At 25.6% G+C, this 25,402-nt stretch overlaps 1 protein-coding gene across 2 annotated transcripts in view; it reads right to left on the reverse strand.

Annotated features, from left to right (window-relative positions):
• Window positions 1–3,377: 3,377 nt before the first annotated feature.
• LOC119669490 (uncharacterized protein DDB_G0283357-like) overlaps window positions 3,378–25,402 on the reverse strand; it is a 36,078-nt gene continuing 14,053 nt past the window's right edge. Inside the window, exons 2-10 of one of the 2 annotated variants that reach the window (XR_005251614.1) lie at window positions 15,531–17,362; window positions 14,855–14,936; window positions 14,426–14,791; window positions 14,190–14,367; window positions 13,570–14,117; window positions 13,315–13,503; window positions 12,748–13,242; window positions 3,672–3,788; window positions 3,378–3,617 (exon numbers count right to left, since the gene is read on the reverse strand). Coding sequence is in view for 1 of the 2 variants with exons in the window: in XM_038079395.1 (XP_037935323.1) it covers window positions 12,759–13,242; window positions 13,315–13,503; window positions 13,570–14,117; window positions 14,190–14,367; window positions 14,426–14,791; window positions 14,855–14,936; window positions 15,531–17,361 (3,678 nt within the window). In the remaining variant the exon portion in view is untranslated. Of the gene's footprint in view, window positions 3,618–3,671; window positions 3,789–11,071; window positions 11,238–12,747; window positions 13,243–13,314; window positions 13,504–13,569; window positions 14,118–14,189; window positions 14,368–14,425; window positions 14,792–14,854; window positions 14,937–15,530; window positions 17,363–25,402 lie in introns of those variants that run through there. The other variant, XM_038079395.1, reaches the window with a different exon arrangement.

Raw genomic sequence — 25,402 nt, forward strand, 5'->3', positions numbered from 1 at the left:
CTGTATATTTTTCGATATTTTAAGTTTATGTAGTTTGGCAGCACTGTCCTTAATTACTATGCCAAAAATGAGCGCGATCTGTCAGACAGTTCGTTTACGGCAGCTGTTGAAACCAGTTCACCTCAGTAGTGCGTTGCGAAAAAAACAATGGAAAAAAATATTGAACAAAGAGTTTGCATCAAATTTTGTTTTTCGAACGAAATTTCGTGTGCAGAATCGTTGCGAATGCTACAAAAGGCTTATGGGGAATCAGTTTTATCGAAAACTCAAGTTTATGAGTGGTACAAAGCCTTTCAGGACTGTCGTACGACCGTCGAAGACATGCCGCGTTCTGGACGACCTTCGACCTCTACCACCGACGAAAACATTGAAAAGGCAAAGGAAATCGTGTTCAAAAATCCTCATGTGAGTGTTAGAGAGATAGCACGAGAGCTAGGCATCGGTCGTGAGATGGCTCGTTTGATTTTGGTGGACAATTTGTGTATGCGACGTGTCAACGCCCGGCTTGTTCCGATTCACCTCAATTTGTTCAACATTATCAACGATTTTAAGGCCAAACATTCAATAAATACCATCGAACAGCCACCGTATTCACCTGATCTTGCACCGTGTGACTTTTTCCTGTTTCCCAACCTCAAATTACCACTCAGAGGAACGCGTTTTGAATCCATAGAAGACGTAAAACAGAATTCGCAGAGGGAACTCAAAGCCATACCGGAAAGCGCCTATAAAAATGTTGTTGATTGGAAGAAACGTTGGCATTTGTGTATCGCTTCTAATGGAGCATATTTTGAAGGAGATAAAATAAATATTGATGAAGATTAAGAATTTTGCGTTTTATTTAAAATTTCCCGAAAACTTTTCGGTCACAATGTACATTATACATTATTCATTTTCCTATGAGATTCATCTGAGACACGTTTCATGACTGACTGCACGGTAGTATATCTTTAGTTTATTAGTATATACTCGTCTTTCTTCAAAAAATTTGCAAAATTATTTTTGGTGTACTAACGGAATATTCTCTTTACGTGATACATAAAATAGATAGACTAGACTGAAAACAAGGAAAACTATAGAACATGTAAACTGTACTGTGCATTGACTTTATTAAAGACGCGTATCAAACATTTTTGTATAATTTATGGGATCACCCTTGACAACTAGAGAATTTGCCTACAAGATGAATCTACAGCCCTCAGTATGACTTGAACTCTATTACCATGGTTTAAGCTTGGTATTACTCAAGTCACGTCAAGACAAAGGTAACATTTAATTTAATATGATTTGGCTTATCGTAGTTTATTTTAAAATTAATGTGCTTTTTATTAAATGAAGAAATAGTTGATAAATTATTATCTAAACTTATAAAATATTTCAGTAAGCATAACAATGAAATCTTTTTTGAATCATTGTTTTTTTAAGTATTAGTCATTTACTCCTATCCTTTTGAATTTCAATAGATTGCGTTTTTTGTCATACTACAACGATAGTTACGAGTCATACTTCAACGATAGTTTTTTAATACGCTTAAAACCCAAACATAAATGTTCTATTTTTAACATACAATAGATTCAAACATATCCAACTCAAGAGCAAAGCGAACACTTAATGTTCGCATAATGAACACTTACCATAGTGTTCGTATAGTAATCGGTACATTAAATAATATCTAATATTTGTGATTATCTTTGTAAATAGTTTTCTTAGTTAATTACTACTTTGATATATTTTTGTCAAAATAGCGGCCCCTAGTTGTCATCATGATTGTCATTAAAAACAGAATTCCGTTAATATGTTAAAAAATGAAATAGATATGCAAAATGAGACAATTTTATTGTGGGAAAAACTTTTGCTTATTTATTTATATATATGTGCTTACATGTGTTCGGTTATTGAATTGTTAAAGAACATAATAATGAAAAATGTTGTCCCATACTTTATGTTTACTATAAACAGAAACATTGGTTGAATTCGTGCTAAAACGAGCTGTAAACTGCTAGCATTAAAGAATAAGTTTGAGGTGAAGACAGTTCTATATCTTGTTTATATAAAATATTTTAAATTTATAATTATGTGTATCTTATAAAGTGTTAAAATACAAAACACAAAAAATGTATAGAGAATAAAAATAAAAAACTTCGTGGCCCATAGATTTTCAATATGAATTAAATTAAAATTAAAAATCAAATATCAGATTGAGCTAACATAATAACGGGATTATATTGTATACTAAGTAGATATATACTATACTATTGATTTATAATTCTTGATTATAACAATCACTGTCTTTAACAATCACGTCAGATAACATCATAACCTTCAGAGAATTACCATTTTTGCCCATATCACCTAAACTGGTTTTTTGGCTTCATAGTTTATATCGTGCGTCTTCTTTATGTCATTTTAAAATAGATTTTACATTACTGTACTTAATATCAAAATATACGAAAAAACCAAAATCGTTTCTATTATGAAAGACAGGATTATGTTATAACACTTCTAACAGTTAAAATGAAAATATATTGATACAGTGTTCTAATTTCTTAGAATTTGCAAAGTACCTTGACGAATATAAGCCAAAAAGTGTAGATGTGTCATATTCTAAATCTAAAGAGAGAAATGATTTGAATTCATCCATTATGATCCATTTAGTCCATTTATGCAAGCAGTTACTCTTCAACTTAGCTGAAACATATTAACAACTAATAGCAAAAGTGAAGTTGCGATATAAATTGTAAATTTAAATCCACCTAAAAATTTAATACTTCTGATGTCATAGAAATAATTTTTAGTTTAAGTAATAATGGGTTAGGTATTTTCAATCTTCTTGCCTTGTCTAAGATGAAGGATGGACAAACAATTCCGTACTTATTCCGTAGTATTAAATTAAATATAAATAATAAGCTAAATTTGTGGTTATTACATTAAAATAAAAATGACTGAATTTTAAAAATAATTTTTAAACTTAAATGAAAAAAATGAAATCAATTGTTTATATAAATTGAATCGATATCAATTATTTATCAATATTTGATTTTTTTTTGACAGACTTGAATTTTTTTTTTATTTTTATATACTTTATATTAAAACAAACTAAACACATATTCTGCTTTTAAATTTAATTTCAAACTATATAGACCGAACTGAATTGAAATATTTGTATTTAAAAAAAATCTACTTTTGTTTAAATTAAAGATAAAAATATATGTTTTGTTAATCAAAATATATTGTGCTCCTAATTCATATAGAGTACTTCTCCAAGTGCAATCTTCTTTATAAATTTTAATATTGAATCTACATTACATAGTTTTATTTCTTTATTAGATACGATAAAGGTACTTTTTTATGTATCTTCATTGGCTCATCTTATGTACCTTCATCGGTACTACTTAAGTACCTTCATTGATTCTTCTTACGTACCTTTATCGGTACTACTTAAGTACCTTCATTGGTTCTTCTTACGTACCTTTATCGGTGCTTCTTACATACCTTTATCGATACTTCTTACGTCCCTTCATAGGTTCTTCTTACGTGACTTTATCAGAATTTTCTACGTACCTTCTTCGGTAAACTCTAGCATGTATTTTGAGGTCTCATTCTCTTCTCTACAAAACCTACAAGTCCACTAGAATAAGTTTCCAATCTTATAAGATAATATTTTAACTTACTCAGCTCTGTCAAATTTCCTGTAATGATTCTTCAGATATAATTCAGAATAATTTTTCTTAGTTACATACAAACCCTAAATCTTTTATGGATAAATGTTCTTATATGCGAATTCGATTCTGTTTATATTAATATAATAAAAAAAAAAAAAAAACAAATTACTTAATTACTTCTTATATTATTTTAATATATTAAAATAATTTAAAAATAAATGATTGGGCATAATATTTATAAAATCATGATTATGTTACAAAATGGGTGCAAATCGATTCATGTCAATCTACAAATATTAATATAAAAATATAAAACAAACTTTATCAAATGCATGAATATTAGTTTTAATTTAAATATATATATATATATATATATATTTTTAGTAATTATTGTTTTTTTTTAATTTTATTTTGGTGTTCCAATTTCTGATAAGATACCAATTTTTATAAATTGGGACACTTTATCAGTGAGTAGTCATATACCCAAATTCACTACTTATTATCAAAGAATAACATCGAATTTGTTGTGTTCACTGTACCCTATCGTAAAAAATTTGACTAGTTTTAAATGACCGAATACAAATAAATATATAACCAAATTTTGAATCATCTTTTTATGTTATCTTATTAGAGTTCATGACAAGTCTCCATAAATAATAATAAATAATGCTAAGCATCAAGAAATAAAAAGCTACTTTACTTTATTTTTATAAGAATAGATAAATATAAAGAATTTGTTTGAAGAAGTTTAATTTCTACGCTTAAAATATTGTATTGATATGTAAATTTTTTAATAAGATTTCAATTTGTTGTTAGTATTTAAAGTAAATTTAAAAATTTAGAAAGCTGCTATCACAGAAAAAATACAACAATACCTAGATGTCTTAAATCGCGATATACCATAGTCTCTCTTAATAAAAACCATCTTAAAAATATTTAGACTAATCTAGCTATAAGACAAATTATTTTTTTTACTTAAATAAATAGGTAACAAACCCTCTTCTATTTAGCTTAAGATAAGTTTAATTTTGTTTTTAATTTTTGAGTCAAGATAAGTAAATAAGATAGTAGGTTTTTGAAAAAATTTAATTAATTAATTAAATATAATCATTAAACGAAATGGATTGTTATATTGTGTTTATATTATATTATATAGATTTTAAATAGAGCAATTAATCAATTAATAATTACGAGAAAACAATAAGCTTGTGCAATTTGTTGGTAAATATTTATAATATGTATTTATAATATTGAGTTATAAACTCAATGAAGATTGTTATTAGCCTAAAGACGGAAATTTTAACTACACATATTTCCCTATACAGGCTGCTCGGGGAGGTATGCAGATCTGAGTAATGTGCTTAGTCTGATGAAGTGATAAATAATAGTCAATTAAAAGATTTGAAAATACCTCTAGTTAAGAAGGAGTAAAAGTGCTCAAGTGCACTGGCTCAAATAGCTTCAACATAATATAATCAAAACTTTTAAGTAAGGTATTTTTAAATAGCAAATAGTTGTATTGTATTATTATTATTATGTTGAGGCTAGTTAAATCAGTGCACTTGAGCACTTTTACTCTCTAGTAACAGCGAGACTATTTCATAACCCTTCTCAACGCCTTGACTATAAATTCAATTAAAAAAACAAAAACAATTAAAACCCATATTTTAAAGGACTTAAGATGTAGTTTATTACTGACTGGACAGCAGAAGCTTTTTCAAAGAGAAAACATATCTTATCTTTTAGAGCATATCAATAACTGACTCCGGTCATTCTTGCAGATCTTCAAGTTATTAGTTCTGTTGTCTTACAAATTTATTTAAAAAACAATTAAAACCCATATTTTAAAAAACTTATCTATTAGAACATATAAATATCTGACTCCGGCCATTTATGCAAATAATTAAATCTCATTGCTAGAAAATTTAAAACAGATTGCATGGAAATAGACAGACAGAGATGAAAAAATGTATACATTTCATCGGTATTATTAATAAGACTACTTATAATTGATATCTTTACTAATTTTGTACTGTACTGCTATAAAAACTTTAACCCATGAGTCTTGAATATAGAACTATTGTCTCTGTAATTGAGTTAAATTGCTACTAAATTTTTACAACTAAATCTTTATGTAACATACCCTTATATCAATTTAAGGGGTTATCTCTACTTAAAATGCCAAAAACAAAATCGACGTATTTTTTCAGAAAAGGCCTTTAAATATATGTATAGTTGTAAAAATTTGTTCATGTATTATTATTTTAGTGAATTTTAACATTTTAAATTAAAAAAAAAATTGTTTTGTAAGCTGGTACAGCTGATTTTCGGGAGCTCCTATAAAACTAAGTCTTGTGATGTGCACGATATCAGATTATTTAAAATAAAAAACCAAACGGATTTCGTGAAATAATGTATAATCTAGTAATTAATCAAAGGAATAAGACAATAATATTTTTTGACAAAATGGTGGGGGTTTTAAAATAAATCGTTTTTCAACGATTTTTCTGGGCTTTAATTTCTTAAAAAAAAAGTTAATCGCAAAAAAATTTTACTCGATTAATTGCTAAAAAATATATTTAGATGTTTTAAGAAAAACGCGTTCATAGTTTCAAAAGTACTTTACATATTGTGCTGTATTGAACTTTCGAACGTTTTAGAAATATAAGTTTTTTAACTTTTGAAATTATATGAGTAAAAAAATTTAACTGCTATCATATATGCATAGTTAGGATTGTATGCTTATACCTATTAATTTATTTGAATAATATTAACAAATAAAAAACAAATTACAAATACAGTTTTTAGATTCGCACTACGTTGCTTTTTATTCAATTCTTACTTTAATTTTTGTTCAAAGATGATATTAGTTTTCTTTGTCTATATGTAACTTAAATTTAATTAACATATGTTTTAGTTTTATTTAGTAAAATATATGTTTGTTTTTATATGTATTAATTAATATTTATGTACTTTCATTCTTCTTAAACTTATGATCATTTTATATTTATGTGAAGCCATTTAATATATATTTTTATATATATATATATACTTTTTTAGATATCTTTCAAATATTTAAAAGTTTCTTATAATATTATAAACATTTTGAAAACATAAACAATTAAATTTTTTTATAATATTTATGTTAGTGTATAAAGTATGAATGTATATATATAAATATATTGCACTAAAAATATCTATGATATTTTATTTAAATTTACCACTTTGAGGTTTCAGTATATGTTTACTTTTTGTTTTTTTTTTATTTAATTTTTTTTAGACATAATTCTTATTTTTTAGTTACTTTAACAGGCTTTTCTTTTCATAACATTATCTCTCATTTAAATAATTAGTAAAGTTTTATTTTTTTTTAAATTTTTTATTAATTTACTTTTTTTTAAATTTTAGAATTAGCCTTTATTATCAATCAGTCCAAATAATTTATACTGATTTTAATGCTTGGTGAAAACTTGGTAATTGTTTCTAAACTTAAATTAAACTTTATCTGAAACCTTTATACGTTCTGAATTTGGTCAAAGTTAAAAACTAAACATGCATATACTAATAGATAATTTAAAATATATTTAATAATTAAAAAAAAATTTAAATAAAGTACAATTCTCTACTAGGTTTTGGCATCTTAAGCTTGAATAACAGAAACATTTTTAATGTTATTTTCATATATATATATATATTTTTTTTTTAATATTCACATTTATTGTTTGCAGAAAGGCAAATATTGCGTACATTATTACAGTCGCATTTTTGTACTACAAGTTAAAATTTAAATGAATTTAACGTTTATTGGCATTAAAAAAATTTTGAAAATTAATTAATAGCCAATGTAAGAGTGAAATCAAAATTTGCAGTTTTTATTTTTCTTATTAAGAAATTATATTATCATAAAATTTTATTATTTTAAAATAAGCTCGATAAATTAGAATCTCACCCAGTTTTCCAATAGTCTTATTTATTTTATATATGTATAAAAGAAAAATTAATATGAAAACTTAATTAATTAGAACCATTAAATAGTTGATATTAATTTCATGTTAAATAGATTTAAAGAAGACTTTGAACCGGAATTGAATTGTAAACCGCAAACTAAAACAGTAAAACTTTTAATGAACCAAACCAAAAACAATACTAGTTTATTTCAACAAAATAATGCGTATTATCCCTTAACAACTTCAATAAATTAAAAAACTTTCAAGAAAAGGTTTTATTTAATAATAAAATAAACTAATAAATCGTCTAAACTGATAAATGTCTTATAAACTTTATAAACGTATAAATTTATCTACTTCGTAAATGAAGTGTTAAATTTTGTATAAAAAATCGTTTACATAAACTTAATAAATTAACACGAAAATTTAATCGAATTAATTTATATCGCATAAATTTATGTATTTTTAATACAGAGTTGCATTCCAACACAAGCAAGTCATTTACAAATATATCTTTGTAAATACTTTTTAGTTTGCGGTTTTCGCTCAATTTCAGTATTTTATTTTATAATTTATTGCCACTGACACAGCTGAACAATAAAGTTTACACAAATATTTAAAATTGCAACGATATTGGCTAAAAAATTGCGTTGCTGAGCACTGACTTTTGTGCTATCATAATTATTGATGAAATAAATAGTGCTATTATACAGCAGATTGATAAATTTACACAAATATTTAACTGAGTGCGTTGATATAACCGTGTAAGTATATATTTGATAAAAGTATATGCTTAGATGAGTACCCCTAATGGTTTTTTATTGAATAGATTTATATGGTCAACCCATATGACTTCTATAAAAAATAAATTTTAGTTAAAAATTGTTTCATTAAGAAAACACTTGTTTCATTGCAAGAACACTAAAAGTCTTGCACGTAAAAAAAGGCAAACTTATTGCTCAATTTTAATGCTTTTATAGAATATCTACTTTTGCGTCGAAATATCAAAATTTATCAATTTTTTATTATAGCAACATTAATCGAATGCACTGTTTTCCATAAGTTGGAACGTGTCAACTGATAGTTTGCTGCAAAAATAATTCAGCCAGTAATCATGAAAAAAAATTTAACTATTTTATTATATTCGCTCGGAAGATTTAAAACCGAAAAAACCGCTATTTCGTTGGAGCGAAAACCAAAATCGAATTAATATATTTTTCTAATTAATTTGAAACGATAAAATTTCCGGTTCAAAGCCCTAGATTTAATTTATGTTTTTAAATAGTTTTTTTTTTAATTCTCATTAAATTTAACATAGTTTTTTTTATTTATTATATGATTACAAAGTAAATTGATTATTGAAATTATTATTGATATTGAAAATATCTTTACAGAAACAATTGAATTTGTATACATTCGGAAAGATATATAATGATCCATTAATCATAGCAATTAATATAATCATATAAGTTCTGTCAAATATTAAAAACAAAATTATTTAAATCTCTTTTTTTCCGCATATATACATACAAAATAAATATTTAGTTCACAAAAAATATATTCTTATTTGCATAAGAAGTGTTTGTTTGTTTCCATATAATATTAATTTTATATTATTTATTATTATTACTAAAGCACCCATTATTCGGTTACTTTTATAATTTTTTAGTGAACTTATGGATACATTAAGTATTTGCTTTAAATTCAATTTATTTTTGGAACTATCACTGGTCTTTTTACGTAATTTTACGTATACGTATTTATAAATAAACAATTACTAAGCTTTCACTTTATTTATAACTCTATTAAACTTAAAAATTGTATATCTATTAACGCATTAAAATACAAGTACTTTAGAATATATATATACAAACATATATATATATTTATATATATTAATATATATATATGAATGAGAAATACTTCCAATATGTACTGTATATATTAAACAAGCTGTAACACGATTGTTTTAACAATTTACATAAATTTTACCATTTTTCTTATAAACGTAACATTAAAATTAATATTTTTAAAAAGCTAACAAAATAAGATCAAAATAATGATGTATAATTTATACTATAAGTATTTAAAGATAGGATATATAATATATAATTATAATAATTTGTGTATATAGGCACTTTTCTTTAGAGTTCATTTTTCTTGTTTCATATTATTTTTACTCCTTTTTTTTAATTTTTATAATTTTTTCGTCTTTATTAATGCAAATTTTAAAATATGTTAAGTAAGGCTAACAAATTGCATTAGACATTTGTTTTGCAAATTTTAGTTAATGTATTTCTTTTACAATAAGACAAATGATATAGACAATAGATTTTGTCTATATATTGTGTTAAAAGAAAATGTAAGACTTGAAATTAAAGTTAATATAAAGTGTAATATTCACATAATTTCATTTGAAGAGTTAATTTAATCAATTTATAGATATTATAAACTAAATGGTTTTATTATTCTGTTCAATAGCAATTACAATTCTGTCTTCAAAAAACCTATTTGTTTTTAAATAAATATTTATTTTTGCTTTCATTAAAAAGGTACTTGAAGTGAATTAATTGGATTTTAAAGGATTATTAACTATAATAACAAAAAATTAAAATTTTAAAAGCATCTGAGAGCTTTGTTTTGGTCTTACACATTCAATTAAGATTATAATCGTTTTTTTTTAACATTTTTATACATGCATTATATTATATATTAATTCACTTTTAACGATATTATATATATTTATTTATATTTGTGTTATTATAATATTTTAACATATTTAAAAAATAATTATTTAAAAGTTACATTAAAAATTGTATAATAATTGCATAAATATAATAAATATATTTTTACTTTAACAAAAATATTATTTACTATTTATGCAAAAATATTGATTAAAATAAATTTTAACACCCTAAAAACCATATTAAACTATTTTAGAAGCTTTAGTTTTAAATATATATTAACTTAATAATAAATTTATTAAACAAGTTAAAATTTTTATTGACGTTTTATGTTGTATTTGGTGTATCAAGCTAATATATAACAATTATTTTATATAAACATTATTTATTACAATTATTTTTTGATTTGATTTTTTTTAGAAAGACATAAGGTAAATATTATTAAATTTGTTTAGGACTTAGCATATTCTCTTTGACATGTATTTATTCTAATGACTATTTCGCTCTTTTGCTAATTTAACTGTTTTTACGTCATTTTGTGTAAATCATATTATTATATTTTAATATTTTAGTTTGTTTTAATTTTCTGACTTTTTTCTTTCATTTTTTTATACGAGAAATGAGCATGTGCGCTATTTTTTAAACGCCTATGCCTATGCTCAAAATAATAGAATTTCAGTCAATTACTGCTTTAAATTATATTTTAATTTTATTATTAAAAATTATATATTTTGTTTTGATGCGATAGAAAAAAAAATATTTTAAATGTTTTTTGTAGACGTAAAAATTAATAGAAATGTATGTATAATTTAGCGAACAATATTGTTTTTATATGTTGACGAAGCTTTTTAGACCTCACAGCACGTTTTAAAACATCACGAAAAGATTATCAAAATTTAAAATTTCCATAAGTTTTATCATAATTAAGTCTTCTAGTAGTGAATCTGTAAAACAATATATATTATTTAGCGAAATCAAGTTAAAACCAAATTTTAACACTATCAAATAATTTTAGAGATAACATATTTTCAAAATAATTCTTTTCCCCCTTTTTATTGTTAAACTAATTTTTAATAAAATTAGTTCATTAGTATGTATAATATAAAAGGCAAGACAAAAAATAAAAAATTGAATCAAGAAAACAACTTAAAAATCAAAAAGTATATTAATGAGTGTAAATAATGTGTAGAAATGATTTTGGAGATTAGATTGTCTTTTCAGGATTAATTTTGGTAGAATAAATTTTGCTTCAGGCCACACTAGATGAATCTCGTAGCTTATAAGTTTGTATACATAAATTTCGCTTGCTTATTTACCTATGAAAAAAGCATGTGTTAAAAGAGAGAAAGAAGACGGAATTGGTTTAATCAATGTTTTTACCGCCTTAAAAGCATTGGAATAGTTTGATCCTATAAATAAATTAAATTGTGAGAAAAAAGATAAAAAAAGTTATAAAAAAGATTTGAATCTGGATAACTTGCCAAACACAATGCTACCAGGGATCAAGAAGAATATCGTTTTCAACTTGAAAATCTAATCCATTTGTAATGTATTCTTCCTTCAAATTGTTGTCTATGAATACATATTTATGTGTTTTATAAGTATAATTTGTTATTGAGCTCAATTATTGTTCTGAACAATAATACATACTGCATGTTAACTCAATTTTTTTTACATTTGTATGATTCTTAGAACTAATACAGTATCAACAACTAATAAAGTGTAACACCACTATTAGGAAATTCATTTAAGTGAAATCAAGTGTGCTCAAACACTAACAAAATTGTGTTACAACTTTTCAACATAATATCTAGTAAAATTTAGGCTAACAATATTTCGAGTTAAAATATCTTATTTAATCTAGTCAAGTACAGTGTCAAACCATTGATACTAGTAGTCTAAAATATTATTTATAAATAAGTAAATCAAACAAATATTTCTAAAGATTAATAATGTTGGGTATTTAACAATAATTCAAGCACCAGTAAAAAAATTCACATAATTAAATATAAAATTTTATTTTATTTTATTTATTACTGTGTAAACCTTCTATTTAAGAATAATTTCTTACGTCATATTTTACTTTAAAATAGATTTCATTTCGTTCGAAAAATGAAAGACCTTTGCACTATGGAATGAACACTTCATTTTTTACGATTTAAAATAAGTAACATTAATAAATATAAGTGGTTCCAGGAGCTGCCTGTTATACGTCCCGAAGTCACTAATTTGTACAGACAATCATAAAGAACATCAATTTTCTTGAGTTATAATAACGAGAATATAAAATAATATAATGAAGAGGGGTCTCTAATCAGTAGCTGCAAACCTAACGTTAATTTATATAATCATTACTAAACTAAAAAAGAATAAAAAAGAACGAGTGTGCAAAAAAATGTTTCGTTTTAGCAAAATATAAAATTAAATTTATAATTATATAGCTCTTAAACTTACTTGCAGAACATTTACCGCAGCCATTGTGCTTTACGTTTAATTTTAGTCCGCAAACTACGTAAAGGTTTCAATTTCTTCGGTGGTAATGACGTAGACAAATGATGTATATTGTGGTGATTGTGGTTGTTATTGTTGTTATTACTGAAGTATGACTGCGTATTGTAACCCTCATTAAAAATTAAATGGTGTTGAAGCTGCTGATTGTGATTGTTATTCTGGTGATGTGTTTGCAGTTGATTGGTGTTATAAGTATTAGTAGTAGCATTACTAATAAGCGCTATCTTTCCAACATGATGATGTTGTGGTGGAGATTTTTTAGCACTTTCCATGTATGAGGAAATATGTTCTTCATCCACTGTTGTTGATGATGGACGTTTTATTGGAGAGCAGGAGCTTGGGGAATCCATAACGGATGAAAGTGATAATGAGAGTAAAGCATCAACACCGTCACGATGACGTTGTTGATCCTCCAGTTCTTCAGGTGTTATATTGTGACTACAATAAAAGTATAATGTTTTATTATAACAGTTCAAATATAAATAAAAAAAAAACAAAAAAAAAACTTACTTTTCTTCGCTACTTTCATAGGCTGCATCAGACGAAGCACAATTACTTTGATTATCACATCCGTTTTGACGAACGGTATTTCCATTCATAACAGACTGTGTGTTACCATTAGTAAGCGGAGTTGAGGCACCGCTGCCACCAGCTGAATAAGTGTGATCTTCACTTGGTGATGACGTTATAACAGGAGCTCTAAAATATTACAAATTTTATATAATTGCACTTATAATTGCACTTAAAATAGATTTTATAAATTACCCATTTTGAAATGTTTCAGAAAAAACTTTTGGTCCATGTTTTAGAGCCAACATTGCAGTGGCAGCATTTACGTCATCGATACTATCTGCACCGCATTCACGTGCTAAGCGTTCAATATTTTCAAAGTTGCTAAATCCGCCTATTATTGAACTTCCGCCATTTTGTAAACTAGTTGTGTAATTGTAACTGTTCTTAGAATTTAAATTGGGATTATTGGTTGTACTGTAATCGGACGGAATATCATCATCGGGTACATCGGAAACAACATCATTTAAAACGTTATGCTCACTCATGTCTTTAAAAGCTTTAGATAGATTAGGAAATAGACGTGGATCAAAACGTGGATTTATGTGCGCATTTGAAGATTTCTCTTCAACAGGATCGTAGTCATTGGAGTTTGTATTATTTATACCAATACCACTGCTTGGACTTTTAAGTGCAATTTTATCAACAGCTGAATTCGGAAAGAAGGGAGAACGCGTTAATGCTTGTATTAGATTTTGACGTTGTTGCTGTTCTACACGCCAAAGAGAACCTTTACCCATATTCTAAATAAAAACATTTAATGTTATTAAAAATCAAATACTTTTTTCAAATATTATCATTAGAAAATATCTTACAGGTGCCTTTTCAACTTTAACAAAACTTTTGTTTAATGATAAATTGTGCCGTACACTATTCTTCCAACCTGTTGGTGCAGTTTTAAAATAAGGAAAATGTTGCACAATCCATGCATAAATTTCTTTGACTGGTAAAGCTTTTTCATTGGAACCTTCAATAGCCATAAATATTAAGGAACTAAAATTGGAATCTTTAAATTACATGTCCCACTTATCGCTAATTTCAATAAAATTACCTGAAACTATATGGCGGTTTGTTGTGTGTATGTACTTGAGGATCATATGGCACATTATTTGGATGCTTTTGCTTTTGAGGTGTAGTTGAATTATTGTTATGAGCTGTTGTCTTTGGCGTGCTGTGCTGTTGGCTATTGTTATGACTTTGTTGGGGTGTGCTTGTTGTAAGACGCGCTCCACTAGAAGCCGGAGAAGATGTACATATTTCAAAATCTTTAAGAGAATCATTATCATAACTAGAATAAGATGTGGGACTACGCATTGCTTGTTGCTGTTGCTGCTGCTGCTGCTGGTGATGTTGTGGAGTCACGAGAGTAAAGAAGTCTTTAGAATTTGGCGGTTCTGGCGAAGACATGGCTGAAGTACTGTAAATACAAAATAATATAATTAATTGAATAACGTTATTATCAATACAAATAATTTCTTACACAATGTGTTGAGCTGGATTCACTATTGTAAACGATGTAGCTTTGTTTGAAGTAAAAACATTGCTTTTGACACTAGCAACATCTATAAAAAAAAATACATAATATTATCAGTAAAACATTAATAAGATTTTAAATATTTATATAGAAATAAGAAACCTATATATTGTATACAAGTGTATATATTTTAACAAAAGTACCATTTACAAAGGGAAGTTAAATTATTACAATCTGAAATTGATTTCGATTGTTTTTATTAAAAATCATTGTCGTTAAAGTCGTATGGCTTTAGAGTCATACATAGTGATCAAATGACTCGAATGACTCAAATCCTTTTATTCTTTCTAAAGCACTTAAAAAGTTGATGACATAATCGTATTCTATTGCATTGTTCATAAATGCGACACCCATTATGCACACCGCGTATTAGAACCTAAAACTTGATATTATAAACCATTATTTTCGAGAGTTAGGATCATAAATATAAAAAGCCTGGGCAAAACATACAAATTCTCTAAATGTTAAATCTATATATATCTAAATATCTTTAAGCTTGTGTATATCACAAATACCACATTTGTTGAAGCTTTAGCATTCTCAAGGATAATGCATCAACACAGATTACAAAAAATGCTAATACTATCATAAAAAAAAAATTTAGGTAATTATTTTTATCTACCTGAAGATGCTGGCGATGATGCTGCTACCGAGTGAGACGATGAATTTGAGAAATGATTTCCCATTGCGGCAATACCAATATTGCCCAAAGAGAAGAAGGATTTTGATATTGGACTATTATCGCCATTAACAGCTGCAGTTGAGGAAGGAGTTGAGGACGCAGATGATGACATTGAGTTGTTCGACGATGCAGGTGAAGAAACAGTTATTGTTGAAATCCCACCATTTGCGGAGGGTAATCCTGTTCCAGTACTGCCACCACCACCACCGTGATCCAAAACGTTCATTTTCTCGCGTAAATATTTTTTGTGCGGGTGATGTGTAGTGCTTGTACTTGTTGTACCGTTACTATGTTGTTTCTGTCCTTGATAAACTGTGTTAGTGGTATTGTTACTATTAGCAACTATGTTACTATTAGCATTGGTTGCGGAGGTATTTGCTGTAAGAATGCTATTTGGAAGCGTTACAGTTTTGTTTGTTTGCAAAGAAGATGTAGCAGGACTGTGACTTGTATTGGAAGAAGTTGTTGTTGAATTAGACGAAGAAGGCACATAGTTATTAGAGTTGGTAGTGGTGTTGTTATTGTTGGTAATGCTTAAATTAGTTGCAGTTATTGTTGTGGCATTGTTTACAATATTATTTCCAACATTGTTGCTAAGCAGCTGTCGCTGAGCTGGCATAAAGCTTGCATTTGATTTATACTCCACTAGAGTTGTGGTGCCACTTGGTCCCACATGCACAGTTGTTGTAGCATCAATTGCTGGTATATTATTATAAAGACTTTGTTGCTCCCTCTTAATTGTAACAGCGTTTGGTGCTGCACCACTGATTGTTTCTTGTTGTGAAAGTGGCAAACATGTTAAACCGAAACGTTTGTTACTTGCAATAAATTGTTGTTGAAAATCGCTTACACTAAGTGTTGTTATTTGAGTTTCTGATAAATCATTTTGGTTATTTCCCGTTGATGTAGTGGTAGCAACTTGTTCTTCACTAGCAACATGCTGTGGTAATTCTTCAATAAGATCATGCGCGTTGCTGGCGTTAACAATGCAAATGTTACTACCTAAGGTTCGTTTATTATTAACGGAATTGCTTTGCTGTGCGCCTCCTATAATATTTGTTGCTGATGTTGCAACAATGCCTTTTATTAAATTTGTATCATTTAGCCAAGCAAGTGGACGTAGTTCTTCATCATTATCACCACTACTTGTTGTGATAATATGTTGCTGTTCTGTATGACTACCGCCTGTTAATTCCATTGGTTCAGTTGCAAGCAATACAATATTTCCAACATTATTGTTACTTACAACATTATTGTTGTTGCTTCTTGTATTGTTGCTATTATTTACGGTGGTTGTAGTGCCTTCAAAGGTGGTAAATTGTCCATTGCCATTTTGTTGCAAGAAAACATATTTCGAAGTTGTTGGCATATTGTTGCCGTTCTTAATAGTGCTGCTACTGTGATTATTATTCGTGCTTACAATTGTTGCTTTTGTTCCTGCTGCTGCTAATAAATTATTTATATTAGTATTTGTACGTAAACCATTTGTTGATATAGTTCTTTGCTGTTGATTGTTGTTGTTGTTATTGTTGTTAGCTAAGGTTGTAGCTGATGTCGATACTAATGGTGATTGTTGTATAAATAATGGTATTGTTGATAATACAACATTATTGTGGTTATTTTGATTTTGATTCGGATTGCTGCCAAAGGTTATTGGCGTTGTTGCTACTGCTGTTGCTGCTGCAATTGATGCTGTTGTCACACTTGGAAGAGAACGTAAATTGCTCAAATCATGAGTAGTCAAGATTTGTGTTGGGTTGTCAGGCGACATTCTGTAAGAAAAAAAAAAAAAAAATAACATGTATTAATTGTAAAAACTCAAGGTGTATGAAGTAGTATATCATATAAAGATATATGATTAAAAATTATTTTTATTTCTTCTGTTATCTTTGTCTTCCTCTCTCAGCATAAGGCCGACCGACCTCGTATGCGAAGAAACATAATTTGTATTAATTTATACTAATTATAAGTAATAAAGATTTTATAATTGTGATATGATTGCATTCATTCATGACCACTAAATTATCTTATCAATAAAATGCGGTAAAAACAAACATTTAAAAATTAGTATCAGGCTTTAGAAAACGTGTCTTTTAAAACAAAATATTACTTAATAAAAGAAACAATTTTTAACACTTTTTTATAACAAATTTACAGATCCAATAGACTTGATTTAATAAAAACCTAAAAAATGCAGTAAGTTAATCAATAAAAAATTAAAAACAAGTTATATATAACTTGGAAATTGATATAATAAAGCATTATAAATTATAGTTCAGACATTACATTAATTATGTGATTTAATATAATTCAAACTACTATACATTATAATAATTATTTGGTTTCAAGAATATCCGGGTAAACGTCCCGAAACCACTCCTCGAGTTCCGCGCTTAAGTGCTGTTCGCTGCTGTCAAAAGGGACTATTATAAAATCAATCTACGAAAACATAAAAGAATCAGTATGACCCACCGTTTAGTAGCACTAAATTATATGTTCATCATATTCTCTTATATTCCAAAAGCTAGTTTATTTGATATGATTATAAGTAACTAATATTCTACATACAAAACATAATATAAGCATACCAATAATAATATATTAGTATGTATATATATATAATATATATAAGGACATATAATTCTATCCTTGGTACTATATTCAACTAAAAACGATGTCGTGAAGTGTTTGTTATAAATGATACTAAATCTAAACTGCACTGTATCTAAAAACTGAAAATGAAATTTAAATATATTTACACTAATACTAATTATTATTGAATATATTACTTGATATTATGTATTATGTGATATAAATAATAAGCATATTAGTTGTCAACTAAAACGCACTTGATATAAAAGAAATAAAATATTCAAAGTTTTTAAGGAATTTATGTACCTCTGTGAATGATAAATTATTACCTGATAAGATAAACACGAAATAAAGAAAAAGTATTGTTACATTTTTAAAAACTTTATAAATACATAGAGAAAAAAAAACAAATAAAGCTAGTTTTAGCATTTTTAAAATAACAATAACCTCCACATACATATCCATATTAAAAATAAATTATTTATTAATATTTGTGATTGTTTTATGTAGTGATTTTGGTGGTGATAGATATTCATTCCTCTTCTGGTCAAGTAAGATATAAAAGTCCGTTTTTTGGTCAAATACCACAAGATAAGATTTACAAAAAAATTTTTAAAGACAACTTGCGCAGTTGATACAAAAGACTACCATTTAAGATATATCGGTCTCATTAGCTCATAACAGTGTCCTATTTAAGGCTGTTTGATTAACAACTTGGCTGTTGCTAGTGGGAAACCAATATGGGAGTATTGGTAGAGTGCCAGCTTTAGCAAGCCCGGACAAGCAGAGCAGTTGCTCGAGATATCTCTTTTTCTAGGTACCCACGTGAGTTAGACACTGACACGTCTTTCTAGCCCGTTAAGGATTAGGGTACAAAACACAAAAATTTAGTGAACTGCAAAACACTGCACAAAAAAATATTTTATAGTAGAACTATGAACAGAAGTTACTGTCTGGTAAAAGGAAAGGTTATTTTGAAAAAAAAAAAAATCGAAAAGTGAAGCAAAATATTTGGAACTAGGCAAATGGGAGACAGGTTCTAACTTCTGGAGACAAAATAATTGATTTTGTATAAAGTTTGCACATCACACAAATTATAAATGATTAAATAAAACAGTTTTGCGATTTATATATACATACATATAATTTTTTTTAATATTGTAGAAAATTATTGTTAAAATTTAATGCAATTTATTATACATTAATTTATTTTATTATATATTAATTTATTTTATTATATATAAATATATATATATATATTTTCAAAAATTATTTTATTTTCAGTAAATCGATTAAATATTAAATACATTTACAATTATTTTCTTAACGAAACTACATATATGTATTAATTACATTGAAACAAATTAAAAAGTTATTTAATTATATTTAATAATAATTTTTGAATAAACATAAAAATAATAATTTAATTATTATTTCAAACTTGCTTAATAACACTTTGACAACGAATTTCAATTTCAATAAATTTAACACAAAAATTATTGTGATAGTCCTCCTCTCTTACCTGGAGACTTGCAAAAACTATAAGTAAGTTAGCAATGCCAAACAAAATGATTTTTTAAAATTGTCAAAGCAACAGCAAAGTAGCGATGTGAAGGAATTTGTTCCTTTTCTCAGTTGTCATAGAAATTGATTTTGTCAACAATAGTTTTTGTTTTGTTTGTTAATTATATTGTTAGGAGAAAATAAAAAACAATACAGCAAAGACAATAACAGTGAGTGAAAGTAGTAATAACATTTTCGTTTCTATCTTTGTTTTTGATTTCGCACTCACGAACTTTAAAACAAAATAAAGAAAATACATACAACTATATTACGAAAAGTTTATAGAAAAGTTCTTTTCAACAGAGAGACAAAAAGGAAATAAAAAAAAAATTTTACGCAAGTGTGTTGTTGATATATAACTTTAAAAGCTCAGAATACCAATTAAGAGAAGCATATGAACATAATAGAGAGTAATTTAAAAGTTCACCATTTACTTTTGCATGTATAAAAATAAACAAATTTAACTAGCAACAAAATCTAAAAGCTTAACATGATATTGCATATATTGCCGTTGTATTAGCGACTGACAACAAACGAAAGAGAATTTTACTTTTAAACAAATAACACATAAAAAAATACGTTTTTACATTGCATATGTGTGTTTATACTCTTTAACGCCTTGAAATTGCATACACATTAATAAAGTAGTTTATTTTTGAAGGAAAATGCCAACACATGAATAAGCCATTTCTTTTGTGTATATGAGCGCGGTTAAAAAAATGTTAGTATGCATGCATTTGTTAAATGTTTGCTTTTAACGCATGCGGCCATTTTATATTTTATTTATTTTTCTTTTTATTCTTTTTTTTTCTTCTCATATCTATTGTTATTTACGTGAAAATTTGCCTCCTTGTTGTGTTGTCATTTTTACTGGGTTAAAGAATTTGTTGTGTGCTCTTCTTATTTATTTATTTTTTATTAAATTAACATGTGAACATTTGTGTTAGTGGTTTGTACGCTACGCTACGGTTTATTGTATAAGCAAAATTCAAACATGCGCTTCTATCTATGACAAAGGAAAAAAAACGTATATATATATGTATATATAACAAATTAGTGTGCGTATACTTTTATCATAATTGAATGTCATATATCACATGGTACTATGCAAAAAATCGGCATCCTTATTTCTTTGAAAGGAACTAAGCAATGTTGTTTTTTTGAATTATCTTTACATTAACATTTTTACAAATTATTTTGCATTATTATAATTTATATTATATTATATTATAATTATATGCATTATATATGCACGCTACTTTTTTAATTTCCATTTTAAGTTATCGTATTTCTTGTTATATTTTTAATTTTCACTTTAGGTTTAATTTTACAAATAATTATTATTAAAATAATATTACCAAGGCTACGACGTAATTGAAAAAAAAAATTATTTTAATATGGAATAGAAATTGACGTCTATTAGTAAATAAATATTCTTTAAGTATATATTTGATTTAAGTTTTATGAAAAAGTTAAATTTGTGATTTTTTTTTTAACTGAAATATAATAATCTAGTAAAAATATGTTGAAATTGATGAAATAGCTAATAAAGAACATTTAAAATTGTTATTTTTGTTTTTATTTTGCTCTAATTAAGATCGATTTTGTTGGATAATAAAACAAAAAAAATCCTAAACTGTTAATTATATAAATGATTATGAAGGAAAATAAAAAAAAATTGTTTTAATTTCACTTTTATAAATGCTAAGAACATGGAAAAACATTTTTCGATATATCATAAATAAAAATATGATGCATAATTGTGGCAAAGTTAGTATATACCATATTTGTTTAAGTATACTATTTTAAGGTTTGAGTAAGTAAATAAATAAATTATATATAAATAAATACATTTTTTTTTCAATTATAAAAATATTAGAGAATATTAGGGAGCTAATTAATTTATAAACTTTCATCTCTATATTTGTAAAAAATGGAAATAAATTACAGTATCAATTTTAAATTTAAACAATCAAATTCTACAAAAACTTCTGAACAAACATATGGACGATAACTGAATGTAGTGCACCATAATAATATAAAAAACAATGGTGCGTCTTTTAAATCAACTGTCATAGAATTGTCGGTCTATGGTCTATGTGTCTAGTAATGATAAGAATTAAAAGAATTTTAAAGAGTAAACAAATTAATATGATTATGAAATCAATCGTTTAATATATTAAGCTGCTTATCAATTTATATGTGATTATTAGCTTAACATAACATAAACATAAATTAATAATGACAAGATTTTTTTATTTGTTAAAACACGCATACTTTTTATTTAAGATTATAGAGGAAATGAAAATTTTTGTTTGACTTATACACGATGGTATTAATGGGATTCTAAATTAATTATACAAAATTTATTTATACATAATTTGTGTAATTATAAATTAAAATTATGCATTCAATTTTATTGGCATATATTTGGTATATATAAAAGAACATACTAAATTTTCATTTTGAATTAAACAGTTAACACGTGATTTTATAATATATATGTACATATATATGAATATATTTTTTTGTTATTCTTATATGCTAATGGGGGTGTTAAGCTATCATCAGTCAAAACGATTTTTTTTCACACAATCACACATTGCCACAAAATTTACACAAAACTTACACATAATACAACACCGGTGCATACATATGAGATAACTGTGTGTTTGTTTCATATATCAATTTTCTTTTATTCAAAGCAACAACAAAAATTAAGTTATTTAGTATTATTTCGAACATGCGGTACGTATACGTAACAAATAATTTTCAATATATGTATATTTTCTTATATACAAATAAAACAAATATTAATAATTTATTAGAATTATTTTTTAGTTAGATGAAATTGTTTAAAAGATAAGTAATGATGCAAAAAAATTTTTTTAAATATTTAATATAAATTAAAGAAATTTTTGCATTGTTTATGTTGTCAAGAGCAAGTTTGTAGTTACAGGTGATTATTTTCCTAATCATGTATATAAGTAAATCACAAATAAAGCGCTTTTTATTGTGAATAAACTTGAACAATACGAAAAAAAACTAAACAATACGAAGAAATGAGAGAAAGAGAGCTTTATTGCAATATTTAACTCATCGAAATTTTTTTCTATTGTTATTGTTATTCTTCTCTTTACTTATTTTTGTTTATCGTTATATTAATCGAAAAAAAATTTTGTTTTTTGCTTAATAAATATTTAAGCGTATGAAAAATAGTGTAAATTTGAGCGATTCTTGTGAAATGGACAAGAACAAGGAAAGAATTTGTACAGTTTTTACTTTTACGAACAAACAAAAAATTGTTTTATTTATTTATTTATTTGTTTTCAATAAATTTTATATACATGTATAATTTTACATGTATTCTATATATTATTTTTGCAAAAATAAATTGTTTTTAGCTTGAACGATCATTCAATCGATAAACTTAATAATTTCAACGACATTGCTTTATTGTAAACAAATGACGTAGTAATATTTAATAAAATTACTTTAATATTTCTTTTTGCTTTATTTGTTGTAAATTTTTGTTGCATTTTTATTGAAAAAAAAAATATATATATATAGAGATAAAGAAAAGAAAAGTGCAGTTGTCTGCAGAAAAATGGAGAAGAAACAGAACTGTTTACAAAAAAGTAAAAAATAAACAAACAGAAAAATGCGAAAATAAAGCAAATAAAAAGTTCAAAAACCTCCAAACGCAATTATTTTACACATATTTTTACAAATTTGCAAGTAATTTAATATATAATTAAATATAAAATTTTTTATTTATTTAGTTATCGTTTTTATAAAAAAAATGTAAAAAAACAATATGATATACTCATATTTCTTTAATATTCGTTACTTTAATTGTAGTGACGTTTAATTGTAACTGGTTGAATATTTTTATTCTTAATCACGTGTATTAAAAATAAGAATTTTGACTATTTGAAAGTTTAAGTTTTTTTTCAAAATTTTTTATTTAAAAAAATATAGTAAAAATGTATTGCGATTTGCAGTGCGATGACTAATTCTTTAATGCAAAAAAATAAAACTTCTTAATAACCATTAAACAGCCACGTTATAGTCGCGAGTGCTATAGATAACATATATATATGTATGTCTATGTAATACGCTTATATGCAAAATATATGGTCTAATTATAATTAAAGATATGAGTAAGTTACATAATTATTTTTAAAAGCAGTTTCGAAAAGTAGTGAACTATAACAACAAAAATTCGTTTTATAATATTTTTTAAATAATTCAATTTTTAGCTGACCATACAGCCATACGACTATTGTCAAATACCCATCATCAGTGGTCTTAGAAATATTTATTGTATTTAATTATTCAAAGTCATTGTTCAGGACCCAACTTTACGAAACTTTTCTACCAAATAGAAAACCTTTCTAATAAATATAATAATCACTGCCGTCTTCAACTGACATTTATTTACAAATGATATCAAAAATAATTATTTTTAAGAGATTTTGAAATGGCTGTTCCATACATTTTTGATATAAAAATTCATATGTTTATATTAACTAACTTTATGATATTATGAGAGAAGTTGTAAATAAGCACGGTGATTTATTTGAATCATATGTTCTCTAGAAATAAAGTATACTATGTACTCTAGAAATAAAGAATATAACAGAGACATTCATACTCAGCCAACGAATCTTTAAGATTTTGCTTATTATATGAAATATATATAAATAAAATTTATGCCAATTTTTTATCAATATTATAGTACCTCGAAACCTAAAATACATACGCTTAAATTTCAACTATACAAAATAACGTATTTTCACAATTAACTCGTGCTAACAATTTTGTTAATAAAACAAACAGAATATATGTCTACAATTCACATTAAAAATTTCAAATAAAACAAACTACAAATGATTGAAAATGTTAATAAAAATATAAGTTAAAATTGATTTTAATTTTAAATTATATATTATTTCAGATTTAATAATTTTTTTGACTTCATTTCGTGAAGTTTTATTTTTATTTTTAACTTTGCAAGAATAATCAACAAATAATTGAAAATATAAGAAAAAACTTTAAATTAGAGTTGGGTTTAATTTTATATTATATATTATTTTAAATTTAAAAATTTTTATAACTTAATTTTATTTATTTAATTCTTAAATCTAGACTTTTTGTGAAAAAACTTTAAATTAGAGTTGGGTTTAATTTTATATTATATATTATTTTAAATTTAAAAATTTTTATACTTAATTTTATTTATTTAATTCTTAAATCTAGACTTTTTGTGATATTTGCTAACCCTTTTATATTGTGCTTTTATTTCACCATTCACTAATTGAATTGACAAGTGCAAACCCTTAATTTTAAGTGTACAATTATCGCGAATTGTGAGGAGTTCATAGTAAAGTATAAACATACAGATCAAGTTTATAAAAAAAATAGTTGCAAAAGTTTATGCAAAAGCTAAAAAATCAAACACACCAGTAATATGCTTAGGCTACACATTTATAAACTTGTTACGATGACATACATAAATCCATTACATAAACTCCAAATTTTCTCTTATAAAACGAAAAAACTGTTCATTTATTTAGATATAAGGAAATGTGAATATCTTTTTAGAAGAGTTTAATATATTTATGTGTATGTTTTAATAGCACAATAAACCGAAA

Source organism: Teleopsis dalmanni, chromosome 1 (genome assembly GCF_002237135.1).
Source record: "Teleopsis dalmanni isolate 2A chromosome 1, ASM223713v2, whole genome shotgun sequence".
Lineage (NCBI taxonomy): Eukaryota > Metazoa > Arthropoda > Insecta > Diptera > Diopsidae > Teleopsis > Teleopsis dalmanni.